This window comes from Podarcis filfolensis (genome assembly GCF_964270895.1).
Source record: "Podarcis filfolensis genome assembly, chromosome: 13".
NCBI classification, from domain to species: Eukaryota; Metazoa; Chordata; class Lepidosauria; order Squamata; family Lacertidae; genus Podarcis; species Podarcis filfolensis.
In genome coordinates, this window is record NC_139615.1 from 14,917,982 (window position 1) to 14,934,231 (window position 16,250).

At 44.1% G+C, this 16,250-nt stretch overlaps 2 protein-coding genes across 4 annotated transcripts in view; both read right to left on the bottom strand.

Annotated features, from left to right (window-relative positions):
* The window catches only part of LOC310748416 (uncharacterized protein), a 376,897-nt gene that overhangs the window by 220,541 nt on the left and 140,106 nt on the right, over positions 1–16,250 (bottom strand). The window lies entirely within an intron of this gene.
* On the bottom strand, positions 3,508–11,704 carry LOC310748332 (NACHT, LRR and PYD domains-containing protein 1b allele 2-like). 3 transcript variants are annotated; one of them, XM_083584039.1, is made up of 9 exons: positions 10,505–11,704; positions 9,340–9,461; positions 8,227–8,291; positions 6,367–6,590; positions 5,480–5,733; positions 4,932–5,060; positions 4,630–4,771; positions 4,507–4,533; positions 3,508–4,080 (listed from the first exon to the last, which is right to left on the bottom strand). In XM_083584039.1, exons 1-9 carry the CDS (start codon positions 11,472–11,474, stop codon positions 3,788–3,790), a joined length of 2,226 nt encoding a protein of 741 aa, XP_083440165.1. In that variant the 5' UTR covers positions 11,475–11,704; the 3' UTR covers positions 3,508–3,787. The 3 variants fall into 3 exon arrangements, with proteins under 3 accessions (XP_083440165.1, XP_083440164.1, XP_083440166.1); XM_083584038.1 differs by having other exon boundaries at positions 4,507–4,536; XM_083584040.1 differs by lacking the exon at positions 4,507–4,533.

Below are 16,250 nucleotides of genomic sequence, written 5' to 3' on the forward strand. Positions count from 1 at the left end.
AGGCCGGGGAAAAAGCGGGAGGAAGGGACAGGACGCAGCAGGTGGTTGAGCAACTGCAGCGCGATGCACGTGGGGAGGGGAACCCACACCGTGCTGATAAATGAATTTTTCAGCCTCATAGAGGTTCATTTGAAAATAAGAAATATAACCTTTAGTGTCATCCGCCCAGAGATTCAGGCATCTTTTGTGCCAACTTTTAAAAACCTCTGCTGAAAAACTGTTCTATTCTGCCTGGCCTATGCAGGAAATTAATGATCCTTTCATAATGGTTAAGTGATGTCTGGTTTTAACTCCACACCCCCCCCCCAGTTCTGTTGCTGTAAACCACTTTGCTATATTGTGTATTAATCAGGGGTCAGCAAACTTTTTCAGCAGGGGGTCGGTCCCACTGTCCCTCAGACCTTGTGGGGGCCCGGACTATATATATATATATATTGGGGGGGGGGAGATGAACGAATTCCTATGCCCCACAAATAACCCAGAGATGCATTTTAAATAAAAGGACACATTCAACTCATGTAACAACACGCTGAATCCCGTACGGTCTGTGGGCTGGATTTAGAAGGCGATTGGGCCGGATCCGGCCCCCGGGCCTTAGTTTGCCTACCCATGCTATTAATGGTATAGCAGTATACAAATACTTTTATAAATGCATGCATGAATCTGCTTTGCTCTCTTGTGGGCGAATCAGGTGTGTGTGATTTGGTGTTGCCTTTTAGGATATGCATAAGTCCCACCAATAATAGCTGAGTTGTATTCAAAAAAAGAACCAGGACCTCCTCACCCCTCTCCTTAATTCCAGAACTGTATTGAAGTAGTCAGGATGCCCTAATGTGCTCTCTTTGCATTTGACTTCCTGGCTATTTTGGGAGGTTGCTGATCCCCATTTCCTCCCATTAACATTTAGTTAAACAAGACATGTGATGGGAAGACATCCTTCATGGAGGAGAGAGGAGGAAGGATGGTTAGGAGTTGGGGCAACCTATTCTCTGCACCAGGTAAATTATCAGTACAGTGGTACCTCGAGTTACAAATGCCTCAGGTTACAAACGCTTCAGGTTACAAACTCCGCTAACCTGGAAGAGTTACCTCGAGTTGAGAACTTTGCCCCAGGATGAGAACGGAAATCGTGTGCCGGCGGCGCAGCATCAGCAACGTATTCTATTAATGTATTCATTAATAGGGAATCCACAGAGTAACTTCTTTGATACACTTTCTGTAAGACCACAGGACCTCTTTCTCATGTCTCTCACTGCCTCAAAAAAACCAGATTTGTTACAAAAGGTTTTTTTCCCTGCCTAATTTTTCACTTCCTCAAATGATTCTCGGAAGTCTCAAAAGCCACAGATTCAGAAGGAAAGCAACAAAATGTTAGTTTCTAAGACCTGAATATTATCCCTTGGGAGCTGTATATTGGAGTCTTCATCTCAGTACAGACGCTGTATTGTGTGAAAGTTAAAAAGGCTAAATAAATAAATAAACAAAAAATAAAAGTTGGGGGGGCATTTATCCCAATTTGTTTGCAGGGAAATTAGATGGCAGCATTTGCTCTGATTCATTTGCAGGAAGGCTAGATGTTGCTTCAAAGTAAGTGCTGTCTGACATTTCCCACCACATTTTCCTTTCAGTTTCCTTTTGGGAAAGTGAGAATGTTGCACAACAGCTTCAAATCTGCTTTAATTGCGCAAACTGAATTTGCTCATGTGTGGTTGGAATCCCCATTCAAAAATAGCAGCTGTCTTGGAGTGTCCTATGATGCTGTTTGGGAATATCCCTTCTCCTGGCACAGTCATGCACTTAAAAATGCTGATTTTTGCAGCATGTGGTTTCTGCAGGACTGGAGAGAGAGACATTCTGGTGGGATGAAGCTGGAGGAAAAAACAAATTAAAGGCAGCTGAGCCAGGTGATGTATTAAAACGACATCAGAATCATCTGGTTAACTCGGTCACAACTCCACAGGTTGAAAGGTAGAGTGATACACCATTATTTGCATTAGTAGCAAATCAGTAACAGAATATTCCAGCATGCCTGCATTTAGCTGTATATGGTGTGACAATTGCCCTTCCCTTCCTAATGCTGGCAGTAGGAGCACATTCAGTGCGTAAAACTTCAGACTAGGCTGATTGGGGAAGGTCCATGACTCAATGGCAGAGCACTTGCTTTTATGCAAAAAGACCCAAGGTTCAATCTCTTGTGGTCTCCAGGTAGTGCTGGGAAGACCCCTGTCCCGGACCCTGAAGAGTCACTGTCAGTGTCAGTAATACTGAGCCAGGTGGACCAACTGACATGAGGCAGCTTCCTGTACTCCTGTGCTCTCAGATAAGTCCAGCAATCCAACCTGGCCTGCATAGATAGGGACTAGGGTTGGCAAGGCGTGCGGGCTTGAAGTTTCAGATCCCTAAGCGTGCCCTTATTTTCAAAGTTTCTTCCTCCTTGAGAGGACTTCTGTTCCTCATTTTAAAGGCCAATAATTGGAAAGTATTTCTCAACTGGTGTATATATTGTGAGGGATATATGGCCTTCTGCTGACCTTCATTTCCTTCCATTAACTTTTAGGTAAGTAAGACATGCAACATGACGCCAACCTGCCAGGAGAGGAGACAGCAGGAAGGAGAACACAAGCCTACAGGTTTCTCCTGATCTAACCACAGTTAGGAAACCAGGCAGCCTCAGGTGTGCAGTGGGTAAGCGCCAGGATTAATGGGCGAACTGCAGAGTAACTTCTTCTCTGGGAAATTGTTTGCAAGACCACAGGTCTTCTCCTTCACATCTCTCATCGAGACAACAGAGTCCTTCAAAACTGTCAACAAACTCATGTAAGACCCCAAGTTAATATCAGTATTCCATTAATGTACAAAATATACCTTTAATTAGCCATCCTAGTTACTATATCATTCCGTCTCCAGCGTCAAACTCAGGCCTGTGCCATTCATACTTCGAAGGCCTTCTAGGACAGGGGTGTCAAACTCAAATTCATCTGTGAGATTTGGGCAATTTCCTGCCATTCTGTTGTGCTCCCATAACTCTGGTTTTCAGAAATAACTGTGACACTTTTTCTATCAATCTAAAACCAGAAGTTATCTGATTTAGGTTGAAAAACCTGTCAGCCTAAAATCCTTGTACGTTTTCTGATAGCTCACTGCTGATGACTGGGGTGTGTGTGTTTAAATGCTGCTCGATTTGGCAGTGGACGTGCCTGCTCCCTACTGGTGCAGCCAAAGCAAGCAGTCCCCTTATTTTTAAGACACCTGCTTAGGGAGAGACATCTCCCTCATGCTGCTGGTGCTTGCAGTAAGCAAGTTTCTTTCTCCCACTCTTCTCTGGTGATGGACAAACTGGAAAAGGACAAGGCTCAGCCAGCAGCAATTGCTGATTTTGATGGCAATGGATTGAGGATTAATTTTGTAAATTAAAATTTAAACCTCCTGTCCCACACGTGTTTGAGAAACAGGCTGTGAAGCCCTTTTAGCAGAATAAAAAAAACCCTAATGCAGCTCACTGCAAGCTAGGAATTAGGCAATTGCACCTGTTTATTTGTGGTCAGCTGACCTCCCCTTCTTTGTCCTCATTGCTAAGAATGAACCACACGTTTTAGTAAGATAAACAAAAGAGAGCTCATGCAAGGGCAAATACATAATATTATTTCCTTTGTTGGAAATCCCCCCCCCCAAAAGCATTAAGGAAGTGACCTCATACGGTCCCTTCTTTATTGATTAAGGAAGAACTGAAGTCACATAGTACATGCAGTTGGAGTTCCTGTTGTCTCTCTTTGACTTCATTGTGGTCTCATTTCCCTTCCAGTTCATCAAAAAGATATGGATTTCTGTTCTTCAGTACTTTGTAAAGCAGATCCTTGCAATAGCGGTTCCAACTTGGTGCCAGCATGTAAAGCGCCCTCATTTTCTCTTGGTTGGTTCCCTTCGAAGAAATCATTTCATACTGCTCATTATTCAGAATGGTGCCAAGGAGCATATCCAGCACCGCTTCCACTTTGCTGGTCCGCTGGATCAGCTCTTCCCGGTGTTGCTCAATGAAATGTTGTTTTGATGAGACTGACATTGGATGAGGTGGGCTTGCCTCTGTCAGACAAAAATAAAAGAAAATGCTCTTTTAAAAAAATGGCTTCAGAGGATGTTTCAAGACAGTGAGCTCTAGAGAGAGGTGATCAAAGTAGAAGGCCTAGTTTGTCTTCAAGCTGTCCTGGCTCCCAGACATTTATAGGGATAGAAAATGGCTGAGAATATGAGAAATAACTCATGGCATGTTCCAGAGGCACTGCTGAGGAACAGTGCAGTAGTCTCTATGTAGCCACTAGCAGCTGGAAAAGAGAGAGAGAGAGAGAGAGAGAGAGAGAGAGAGAGAGAGAGAGAGAGAATGAGTAGATGCATGAAGCAAGCAGAGACTACAAGGATGACTTCCAAATCTCACTCTAAAATTTCCCATAGTGAATATGCACCATTCCAGATGTGCAACCCTGGGTAGGCTATTGCTGCATTCCTACTGACCTTCTGTTGGGTTAGAAGATTTCAGCTCTTCTGAAAGAGAACAGGGAAGATGCAGTCAGAGAGTGCATGTGGCCTTTTCAAGCTATGGTCTAATCTTGCGATCTTCCCTTGAGCAAAGCTCACCTTGTCTCACAAAGGCCTCCCAGACGAGTTCATCCCTTTTCTTCTCTATCAGGTTGAAGTGGAACTTATCTTGCCTGTGTTCAGCATAGAGTTCAAGGTACTGCTGCTCCATGTCTGCATGCAAATATTGAAGCTCCAGTTCCTGTGGGAAAGAGGGAAAGCTGTGTGACTATGGCTTAGCCCATGGTCTACCATTTTAAGGGGAGTAAATAAGAGGTTGAAGGGATCCTGGTATAGCTGTCCCCTTCTCATACCACACAGACTCCCTCCAGGTAACACTTTCCACCATTTTTGCGTCTTACCTTGGGGCAGATTTCAACATCATCTAACTTCTGCACAAAGAAGCGAGAGCCAATCCTCAGAGGCTTGAGGATGACAGAGGGTTTATCCAATCTCCACGAAGGGCATTTCTCTTCTTTCTCATGGACTGTCTGGGAAGCACAAACAGAGTCATTTTTGAGACATGCAAGGGAGATGCCAAGCTGCTAAGCCAATTCCAAGCCTCACCTCAGGGAAGACTTCCAAGTCAACATGCTGCGTAACCTGGCATAAAGGTATTTTCTTTACACAATTCGATGACAACACTGTGTCTAGAGAAGAAGACAGTCATTTGGCTTCTGCCCAGCAAAGGAAAGGGGTTTATTTTTATACTGGATATTTGAATACTAATGCTCGTGGGGGGCAACTGCTAATGTGGGTTCATGTTTGCTAGAACTTCAATCAATCAATCAATCAATCAATCAATCAATCAATCCAAGCACACCTTGATGAATGAGTTTGCTCACAGTTCTTGCATCTAATCATATTGCAAGTCTCATGCCACTTAGCAGAGTGAAAGATTCCCAATTACCTTTCTTAGAGAAGAGTCGTTTGGGAGGAGGTATAGGTGGAATTTTTGAGCTGGAACTTCAAGCACTTGATAGAGCAGTGTGATGCAGTGGACCTTCATCTTCCCTTTAAACCAAGGCTTTTTGAAAACTACTCCACGGGAAGAGAACTTGGGGTTTCTCAACACAGCATGACGTGACCCCACTCTGCTTGGCTTTTCTAGACTCATCCCCTCTTCCACAAAATGTCCAATGTAGACTTGGGAGCTGTCCCCATCTGTAAAAAGAAGGAACACAAATGGAATATGGGTCAATAATAGGTAGCTTGCTTAGGGCAGTGGCTCTGGAGGTTATCTAAACATTTTTCAAAAAAATAATTTTTATTAAGAATTTCATCATAACAAATTATCAAAAACATATCATCTTCATTTCCCCCATTTCCCCCTCCCCCCTCCCCAAGAAAAACCCTCCCTCCCTCCCCCCAAGACTTCCCTCAGCTCCACTCTCTGATTTTTCAACACATATTATTCTCTGCATATTATAAACTTGTAAAGATCCTTAATTTATCTGTCTATTATGTTAGCAATAATAAATTTGTGTATGTTTATTCAAAACCTGCCAAGGAGTCCAGTTCATTTTGTTGTTGTTTTAAGTAATTTGTAAAATGCTCCCATTCTTCTTTAAAGCCAGATATCTCCTCCTGCACACTAGCCCTTCTCTTTTCCGCACCAGCCCACCTGGTAACAGCTCCTTCCTGTTTACCTGCCATCTCTGAGTCAAAACAGATAATGTTGTACTTGACTGCTCCCAGTGGATTACATCCCACACATGTTATATCGTATTCTTGTTTAGTATTCATTCCTCCAGTTACAGTTATACCATTGGAAGGTTCCCCACCCCCCTACCGTACCTGCAAGGCACAGGAAGTGAGGGAAGTGAACGGCTGCCACAGCCTCGAGTGGATCCGCTTGGATGTTGAGCAATGGACCAGCGACAGACAACCTCTGTGCATCCCTTCCATTCAGGTGCTTGTGCCATGAATCAAAGTGGTATGTTATGGTGACACCCGCTCCCACCTCAAATATGAGATCAGTGTAGTAGCACTGAAAGGAGCCAGCGTCAAGGGAGCACAACCTGAATGCAACAAAGAGAAAGATGAAAGGAACAGTGATCAGTGCAGTTTCCCCTGCTGTTCTATTAGATCAGGGGTGGCCAACTCCCAAGAGACTATGATCTACCCACAGAGTTAAAAACTGGCAGTGATCTACCCACTTTTTTGGGGTTCAGGCCAAAGTAGCTGAGCTTTTTACAGGGAGGAGGAAAGCCCCATTTTTGGGGGGTGCAGGGGGAAAATGTTGAGCTTTTTTTTAGAGGAGCCAAAGTTGTTAAGGGTTTTTTTTTGGGGGGGAGCTGGTGATCTACCACAGACGTCCAGTGATCTACCGGGTAGATCAGATCAGGATCTACCTGTTGGACATGCCTGTATTAGATGTATCTGTAGCTCATCTCACAACTATTAATATGTATGGCCTGCATGTTCTTCTCATACTAATGGCAATGTAGTAAAAATTCATTTTTTTAAAAATGATATTTATTAAAATTTCAAAAGAAGTTACAAAAGTAATAAGAAAATAAAAAAAGAAAACAAAAAATACAAAATACAGAAAAGGAAAAAAAAACAATTAAAAATAAATCCATCTTTCCATGTCTTGCCTTTCATTTACTTCTGGGATCCGATTGTGAACAGAATGTGAGTAAACTTTTTATACTTTTAAATAAGACTGTGTCGTGTCTTATCTTTTATGAGGGAATAAGGGGGAAATACCAGAACAGTTATTATAGAGGTTTTAGCAAGCCTGAGCAAACACATCCGCTGTGAGTTTAAAAAGGGGAATGTTACTCTGCTAAATTGTGAACTTGTTTACACAAGTTGGAAAGGCTATAATCAAACAATATATCCTCTCCTGCATCCCTGAACATTTCCACAGCTGTGTGGGTGGCAGACCTATGCAAATAACATATTGGAAGCTGTATGGGGATGAGGAGAGTTGATTAGAAGGGTAAGGATAAGAAAAATCTGGGCTCCCCTTGAAAGCTCTTTGCTACACAGTGGCCAAGTATAGGGATGAAGCTTTTAGTAAAGAGAATCTCCCAAGCAAACATCTTGCCACACACACACACACAGCATTTTGTCATAGAGAAGTATTTTGGCTACAAGAGTGCCCAGGAAGTAAGTAAGGCTTCTTTCGGTACTGGAAAAAAATGCTTTTAAATGCTGGAACTAACAAAAGGTTATGTGAGTGACTCTTAGTAATTCTCTAAACCAGCCAAATCCAGTGAGCATGGGGAGGGCTCCAGTCTCCCTTCCATTACCATGGCAGGTAAGCTTTTCTGTAACAGAATTCACCCACTGCACAATCACAACATGCTGTCACAGATGTAAGCTGGTTATATGAAGACCATGAGACCCCAGAGATGTACCTAGGGTCTTTTGTGCCCTTGCAAGGAGCTGTATCAGCAACCCCACCCCCCTGCGAATCACGTTGCCTTTGTGCTGCAGTACGAGAAGGGTGGGAAACTTCTGTGTCTGATCTCTCTGAGATGTCGCCACACACACATATACATTGTATATTTCAGGGGTGATTTTGGGTATGCCTCCGTGAGACCCACATTAGCTGAATGTGTTCTGTAGTACCTTTCCCAGAATTGTCAGCAGACAATTCAATGTTGAAAACATTATCTGAATGTAGAGATTGTAAAAAGATCTCACCTGTAGATTTCATGGTTCCTCTGTGAATCCCAAACCACATCTGGTATGATTTTCTCTGGAAGATCCTGTGGCAAAGCAGTAATGATTAATATTTAAGCCATACTGCCCATCCTATCTGAAAATATAGGCATTCTTATCTTCTTGCAGTGCCCTAGTTCCTACACCAAGGAGCATGGCTTGAGCCCCACCCTATGGAAACACTAAATGCTATGTCACAGCATCTGCCTTTTGTGTTTGTTTTGGCAATGAGCTATAGTATGGTGATTACAGGCATTGTCTTTTCTTTTCTTTTCTTTTTAATCTAGACTTTTAGCCAAAAATGTTTACAGAATATTTGCCATTCTTTCCAAAGATCTCAGGGTACTTACCAAAGGCAGATGTAACCCAAAAATATTAAATTACCTGCACTCTCTAGGTAAGGAAAGATAAGGATGGGTGGGTGTGCAAGGAAGTAGTGAACCAACATTTTGTAGTCATATCAATGCATTTGCATGCAGGTACACAGGAGTCAAGATGCACACCCTCCTCTGTAGTCAAAGAATTGCCTCCTGCTCCTTCAGACACTGGGGACAGGTTGAAATCTGAAGAATTCTATTGTAAACATGGGATTATGGCAAATTGATAACATCATAGTATAGATCCCACACAGAACATTTCCACGCTATATACAGCAATCACAATAGGAGTGCGTGCAGTTGGCCATTTGCAGCTCACAACAACAACAAAAAAACAATTATTTGTGTTGGAGACACCTGTCCATTCCAAGTACAGTGGTACCTCGGGTTACATATGCTTCAGGTTATAGACTCTGCTAACCCAGAAATAGTACCTCAGATTAAGCACTTTGCTTCAGGATGAGAACAGAAATCGTGCTCCGGCGGCGCGGCAGCAGCAGGATACCCCATTAGCTAAAGTAGTACTTCAGGTTAAGAACAGTTTCAGGTTAAGAACGAACCTCCTGAACGAATTAAGTACTTGACCCGAGGTACCAGAGGTACCACTGTAATTCGTGTTGAATAGCAAAACCACAAACTTACCTAAGCTTGAAATTCAAATTCACAAGTTAGGTGTTAAAAGGGGCTAATACAAACCAGGATGAGTCCAGCCCTTTACCTCTCTAGGACACTGGTAGCAAAATACACTTTTCCTGGAATTTGCAGGACTTGTCTTTCGGCACTGCCCTTTCTCTGCAAATAGAGGGGATTCTGATACTTGCACTGAGAACTCAGGAATGCCTGTAAAAACAAGGTCAGTGATTTATTTTCCCACATGGCTGCTGTGAAAATGAAGAAGCAAACCTTGAAGATTAGACAAATGTGAAGTGAATTTCACCTTGTTCTGCTTGTATGAGGAATAGGGGAAAGGTCTACTGAGTTCAGCAGTGGGATGTACTTGCACCCACAGATTGGGACTGTAAACCTTTGGGTCGTCAGGAAATGGAATGCAAAAAGTAGAGATGGTACTAATTTGGTTGTTAACCCAATCTCTCTCTCTCTCTCTCTCTCTCTCTCTCTCTCTCTCTCTCTCTCTCTCTCTCTCTCTCTCTCTTACACACACACACACACACACAACTTTGATAACACAGACATCCTGACATGGATAAATCAAAGTGGGGAAATGGAAACAAGAGATGATCTGAAGAGGGATGGAACCCACAGCAATTTTGCTGTAAATTTTCATTATTTATCTCATACTATAAATTCCTATTTATTCTATACTGAAAGTCAGACCCGATTACAAGTAGAAACCCTGATGAAACTACTTCTAACTAGTAAAATACATCTGCTCTTGGTCACAAGAGAAAACTGTGTCTGCTTGAGATCACTGGTTGTGTGCACTCATGTGTATTTGTAGTGTCATTTTTCAAAATAATTGCAAAGAAGGGGAAATGAATAAAGCATGAAAGAGGAATTGAGAGCTACAATGCAAAGATGATAAATAATGTTATTCTTGCCATTTAATGTCCATGTTGAAACGATGCGAAGAAATAATGTGAGGGGGAGGAAGGGCAAAGAGGGGCATTAAAAACTGCTTGAGGGTTGTTGTTTTTTACAACCAACTGAGGTATAAATTTTATGCAATAAAATAATATAAATATAGGAAGAGAGACCTGCGATTTCTGAGTCCTCCCTCCAATTGGTTAAGACACACTGAGAATGTAAATAATAAGTTTATGACAAACACGACCCAGCTAAAGAAACCTCTCTTCCTCCAGCCAACATTTATTCATGAGGAGATAATCAGGCTCAAACAAATGTTCACCTTTCCAGGTCCTTACTTGCCCTTCCACGGAGAAGCTTGTCCGCCTGCGGCTGGCAGTCGACGGCCTTCAGCACCTTGGCTGCCACCTCCACGGCACCATCCACATCATAGTGTCTGAGCAGCAGATGGAAGAGAGTCCAAGCACCACGTTCCTGCAGCCAGTCCTGGGTGACCTGGAGATCGCCCATCGGAATGTAGAAATGGCAGAGTTCGCCCTTGAACTTTTTTAGCTCGGACTCATCTAAACTCTCCAGGGTGCACGCCAGGAGACCATAGATGGCTCTATTATAGGTCAAATGGTGACCTGACAGCAGAAATGATTTCATTGGGAGCCCAGAATCCTCTTCAGAAGAGCTCCCAGGATGAACCGCAGGGGCCAGAGACTTCTCCAAGCAGAGGGTATTGCAGTGCCCCACCTGGAAGCCTGAAATGCCAGCAGGTTTGTAGGCATCATTGGTGACGTAAGGGTTGTATCCTTCAAAGCCCAGAGCACCGAACAAGGGGATGTGTATTTGCCTCAGCTGGGCTCTTGGCCTTTCAGAGTCATAAGTGCCAGAGAGGTATCCTTCAAGGTCCAGGGCATCCTCCGAGGAGGTGTGTTTTTTTCTCTGCAACGCGCCTCTCTCCCCCATTGCGCCCTTCCCCCCCAAAGTCTCTAGGGCGCTCGCGGAAGGGCGCGAAGGGCTATAGACGGGGAGGATCTGGTGCCGCCGCGTCCACAGCATTCCACCGCCTGCGCTCAGAGATCTTCCAACGGCCCTGACCGACTCCTCTCTCCTTACCGGGCTGCTACTTCCTCTTCCCTCGGGCAGAGAAGCTCTGCGCCGATTTCTGTCCTCTGTCTGTGGGCCGCCCGCCCGCATTCTCGGTCGCGTGGCGTGTCGCGTCCGTAGAGAAGGAACCCCGCTTTCGACACCAGCGGACTCGTCGGCGGGGACGGAGCCCGTGATTGCCGCGAGCACGTTCGAAGGGGCGTCTTCCTGCATCTGATTTTCCCAAGCAGGAGCTCAACCCGCTCTACTGCTAGCTATCAGTCTTGTCCGGCTCTTGCTCCCTCCTAGTCAGAAGGAGGAGTGTCAGAAAAACCCCGGGGGCGGGCTCCTCCGAGGTCGCCTTCCTATCCGTAGCTGTCAACGTTTCCCTTTTTTAAAAGGAAATTCCGTTATTCAGAATAGGATTCCTCGCAAGAAAAGAGAAAAGTTGACAGCTATTGTTTAGTCGTTTAGTCGTGTCCAACTCTTTGTGACCCCATGGACCAGAGCACGCCGGGCCCTCCTGTCTTCCACTGCCTCCCGCAGTTTGGTCAAACTCATGTTGGTAGCTTCAAGAACACCATCCAACCATCTCGTCCTCTTTCGTCCCCTTCTCCTTGTGCCCTCCATCTTTCCCAACATCAGGGTCTTTTCCAGGGTGTCTTCTCTTCTCATGAGGTGTCCAAAGTATTGGAGCCTCAGCTTCAGGATCTGTCCTTCCAGTCAGCACTCAGGGCTGATTTCCTTAAGAATGGATGCGTTTGATCTTCTTGCAGTCCATGGGACTCTCAAGAGTCTCCTCCAGCACCATAATTCAAAAGCATCAATTCTTCGGTGATCAGCCTTCTTCATGGTCCAGCTCTCACTTCCAGCTATGCTTGACAGCTATGCCTCTGGCTTTTTTCGCTGGCAGCGGATTTGTGGCAACGCCGACAGAGAATTTATGGCAGTGCTTTTTTCTTAAAAAATGTTTAGGGGTACTCTCATTTTAACTCAAGAAAATCATCATTTTATTGTTCAAATTGGGGAAAATTAAATACAGTAAATGGACATAAGTACAAAGATTCACAAAATGTTTAGGGGTATGCGTCCCCCTGCGGCCTCCCCAGCAAAAAAGGACCGATTTATGATAGTAAAAGGAAATCTGAGGTGGAGGCTTTTCCCCAGTTTTGAATATCAAAGGTTGTCATAAGACTCACTGCAGGTAAAGCAAGCAAGCAAACAAAAAAAGCAGAATATATCTGTGGAAACATGGATAGTGGGAAGCAAGCAAGATGATCAAGGGTCTGGAAACCAAGCCTTAAGAGGAAGGGTTGAAGGAGCTGGGTATGTTTACCCTAGAAAAGAGGAGACTGAGAGGAGATAGCTGTCTTCAAATATCTAGAGGGCTGTGACATGGAAGAGGGAACAAGCCTGTGTTCTGTTCTAGAGGGAAGGACTCAAACCAATGGCTTCAAGTTACAAGAAAATTCCGACAATACACCAGGAAGACCTTTTGGACAGTAAGAGCTGTTTGACAGTGGAATGGCTAAAGAAACATTGGAACAGAACCCAAAAAGCACTATAAATTGGAACAATTTCTCTGTATTTTTTGGATGTCTTGTGGTTTAATTTTAACTGATTTTATCCAGCTGTATTTTATATTGCTAAGTTGCTTTGAGACTTTTTTGTATAGAGACTAGGAAATGTAATAACTAATAATAATCATAAATATTCTTGTTGCTCTCTCCTTTCCAGTGCTCCTGCTCAGCCCTGAGTTAAAGTGAGTGTGCAAGGGGCCCCAGGAAGGAAGGACTCCAGAACCCGCTCAAGATTTTCCTGGGATGTTTTGGTTAGCTCTGAGTTTCTCCTATACTGGGGTAAAGGGAAGGGGCTTTTTGTCCCTGGGATCTAAGGCTGGGATAAGGATGTGGGAATGTGGGAAGAAGCGAAGGGATGCAGAGGGCCTAGGAGCAACCATTTCATGCAGGCGGGGAGTGGGAAGAGACCTGGCTTAAAAATTCGGATTTGCAGCAATTCTGCTGTGCTCTCTGGTGGGCAAATTGGGTGTCTATGATACTGTGCTGCCCTTTAGGATGTGTAAAAGGCTCACCAGGGTAAGGCACATCATGCCCCAACCTGTAGCCTTCTAAAAATGGAAGATAAAAGGGCTGGCACAAAAAGGGGGCCCAGGACACCGCCCTTAATTCCAGAACTGTATTGAAGCACACCAGAATTCCACCTGCCTCCCCAGCCTAACATCCTTTGGGTAGCCAAGACATCTGCCTCCTGCAGCAGCCCTTTCAGGATGTTGTCAAAGCTCTCCTTGACAGGGAATGTGATGATGGAAAGAGTCACGATACAAGCTTATAACTGAGGGGTTTTATTGTGTAAGTGCTATGTATTGTTAAATAAAATAATAGACTGTGGAGAGATGCTGTGTTAAGTGTCTGTCTATGTTTCATGCTCAGAAAAACAACTTCTGTTGATGTCCTTCAGTCAAAATTTGAGGCCTTGTGTTGTTATTGCAACAATAATAAAACAACAATGATAACAATTGTACAGCAGGCCTGTTTAGCAGTAACTGCTTGGTGACAGGTTAAAAAAATTTACATGGGAAGGAACTGTGAGACTTAGGCAATTTCCTGCCATTTTGTTGTGCTCTTACAACAATGGAATTCAGAAGCAGTAAAAGAGCCACAACCAATGTCAAAGACCACAGAAAATACAGTTGGAGTTCCTATCGTCTCTCTTGGTCTTATTTCCCCTCAAGGTCAGCAATAAGGAACTTGTGTTTGGATTTCAGTGCTTTGTAAAACAAGTCTTTGCAAGTGTTGCTCCAGCTTGGCACCAGCCTGTAGAGCTCCCTCATTTTTTCCCCTGGGATGGTTTCTCTCGAGGAGATTTTTTGGTACCGCTCCTCATCCAGGAGGGTGCCAAGCAGCACATGCAGAACCTCTTCGACATTGGTGATCCTCTGGATCAGCTGTTCCTGGTGATGGCCAATTAAATGCATCTCACATGAGAATGGAGGGTGGATGTCTGTCAGATGAAAATAAAAAGAATTGACTTAAACACGCACACACAGTTGTAGATGGCTCATCTCTCCCCAGAATTCACTAAATAGGGAACTTATCTTCCTTGAAGCACTTCAGCCTCTCAGACAATTGCAGAGACTGAAAACAACTGAGAATATTGTTGGATTTGATTAGGTGATAGGAAAGGTTATATTTATTAGATATCATCCTTCCTTCCTTAGAAAGGCTAGCTTTAGCCTTTTCCTTTTAGTAATCCAGGATATTTTACCCCCTTTTCTCTCCCTTAAAATAATAATTACACAAAAGCAGTCTTGTAAGAGGTAAAAATAGCATCTACTCAGAATACATCTTGAAGAATAACAGGTACAATAGCTTGATGCAAGCAGGTAATTGAGTTACTAAGACAGACTAAGTCTAGCTTAAAAATGGAGTCTGAGTTTGAGCTCAGACTTAGAGATGTTCTCATGTTGTACCATGGTGGAAAAGAGTAGAAAAGGAGATAGTGCTCAGGCAGGGAGGAGCATATATAACTATGCCCTCTTCCTGTCAGGACACAAAGGGGAAGTGATCTCATGGAGTTCTCTCCAGCAAGTTTATAGGAAAACTCTTTGAGCCTCAGCCCCTTCATGCACTTATCTGGCAAAACATGAATTGTTGGTTTGACTGTATTAAATATGAGGAGAGACTCACCGATTGTTGAAGCAGTACTGAAGGACAGTGCAGAGGTCTGAATGCAGCCACTAGGACCTGGAAAGGAAGGGAAGAGGAGAGCACATATGTATGAAGCGTGCAGACGGAAGCAAAGCAGAGGGTGAAACAGGAGCTCCAAATTTTGTCCAAAGCTCTCTAGAATATCCTCCAGTTTAGATGCATGATCCCAAGTGTTACAACAAACACACAAACACTGATAGGGAAAGGAAGTCAGGATATACAAACTCAGAGTCTGAGTTGCTTTTGATATGAAGAATTTGCTGAGTTGCCAGCATTCCCATTTCTTGACAAGCATAATAAGAAAGAGGAAGTTTGCTGGGTGTAGAGCTGTAAAATCTAGAAGTTCTTAAGTGATGTCGTATGGGGTGAGGGGGACTGGGGAGAACACTTCCAATAATGTGCCCTTCTGCACATTTCAAGCATGGGTGGTAGTGGTGGTGAATAACTATAAGTCAAGGGAAATAAACAAATCATTCTTACTGACCTTGTGCTGGGTGCAAAACAGAAGACTTCAGCTCTTCTGAAAGAGATCAGGAAAGAGGCAGTCAAGGCATGTGGCTTGGATGTCCTTTTCCATCTTTCTATGGTCCACCCTTGTGGCGCTCCCTTGGTCAAACCTCACCTTGTCTCACATAGGCCTCCCATACTAGCTCATCCTTGTTCTTCTCTATCAGGCTGAAGCTGAATTTGTCTTGCATGTGTTCAGCATAGAGTTCAAGGTACTGCTGCTCCATGTCTGCAGGGCAGGTACTGAAGCTCCAGTAGTTTTGGGGGAAATGAAAACTGGAAAAGAAAAAAAATATGATTGTGGCTCAGCCCGTGGCCTTTTCACCCAGTCCATCAATCAATAGGGTAAACAGAAAGCTGAAAAGTTTCTGGTTTAGTTCCTCCAACCCTCATACCTCACAGCCTCAGTTCTCTACTGGCAAAACTTCCCATCATTTCTGTATCTCACCTTGGGGCAGACCGTGACATGATCTAAGTTTTGCAGAAAGAAGTGAGATCCAATAGTCAGAGGTTTGATGGTCCCAGGGGGTTTCCTGCATTCTCCATGAAGGGCTTTTCACCTTGTATTGTTGGTCGGTGAACACCTTCAGATCATCCTGCCCCAAACCCTTCAGTGGGGAGGGAGGAAGGCGACTATCCGAGGTCCGAAGAGGTGTGGGGTAACCGGTTTCTGCCCTTCACAGACCTTGTCACCCTTCTCTCCCAGAAAACTTCTCTCCAGCTTCTTCAGTTCTTCCTCCAGGGGCTCCTCCGCCATCTTGCCTCTTCCCCATCC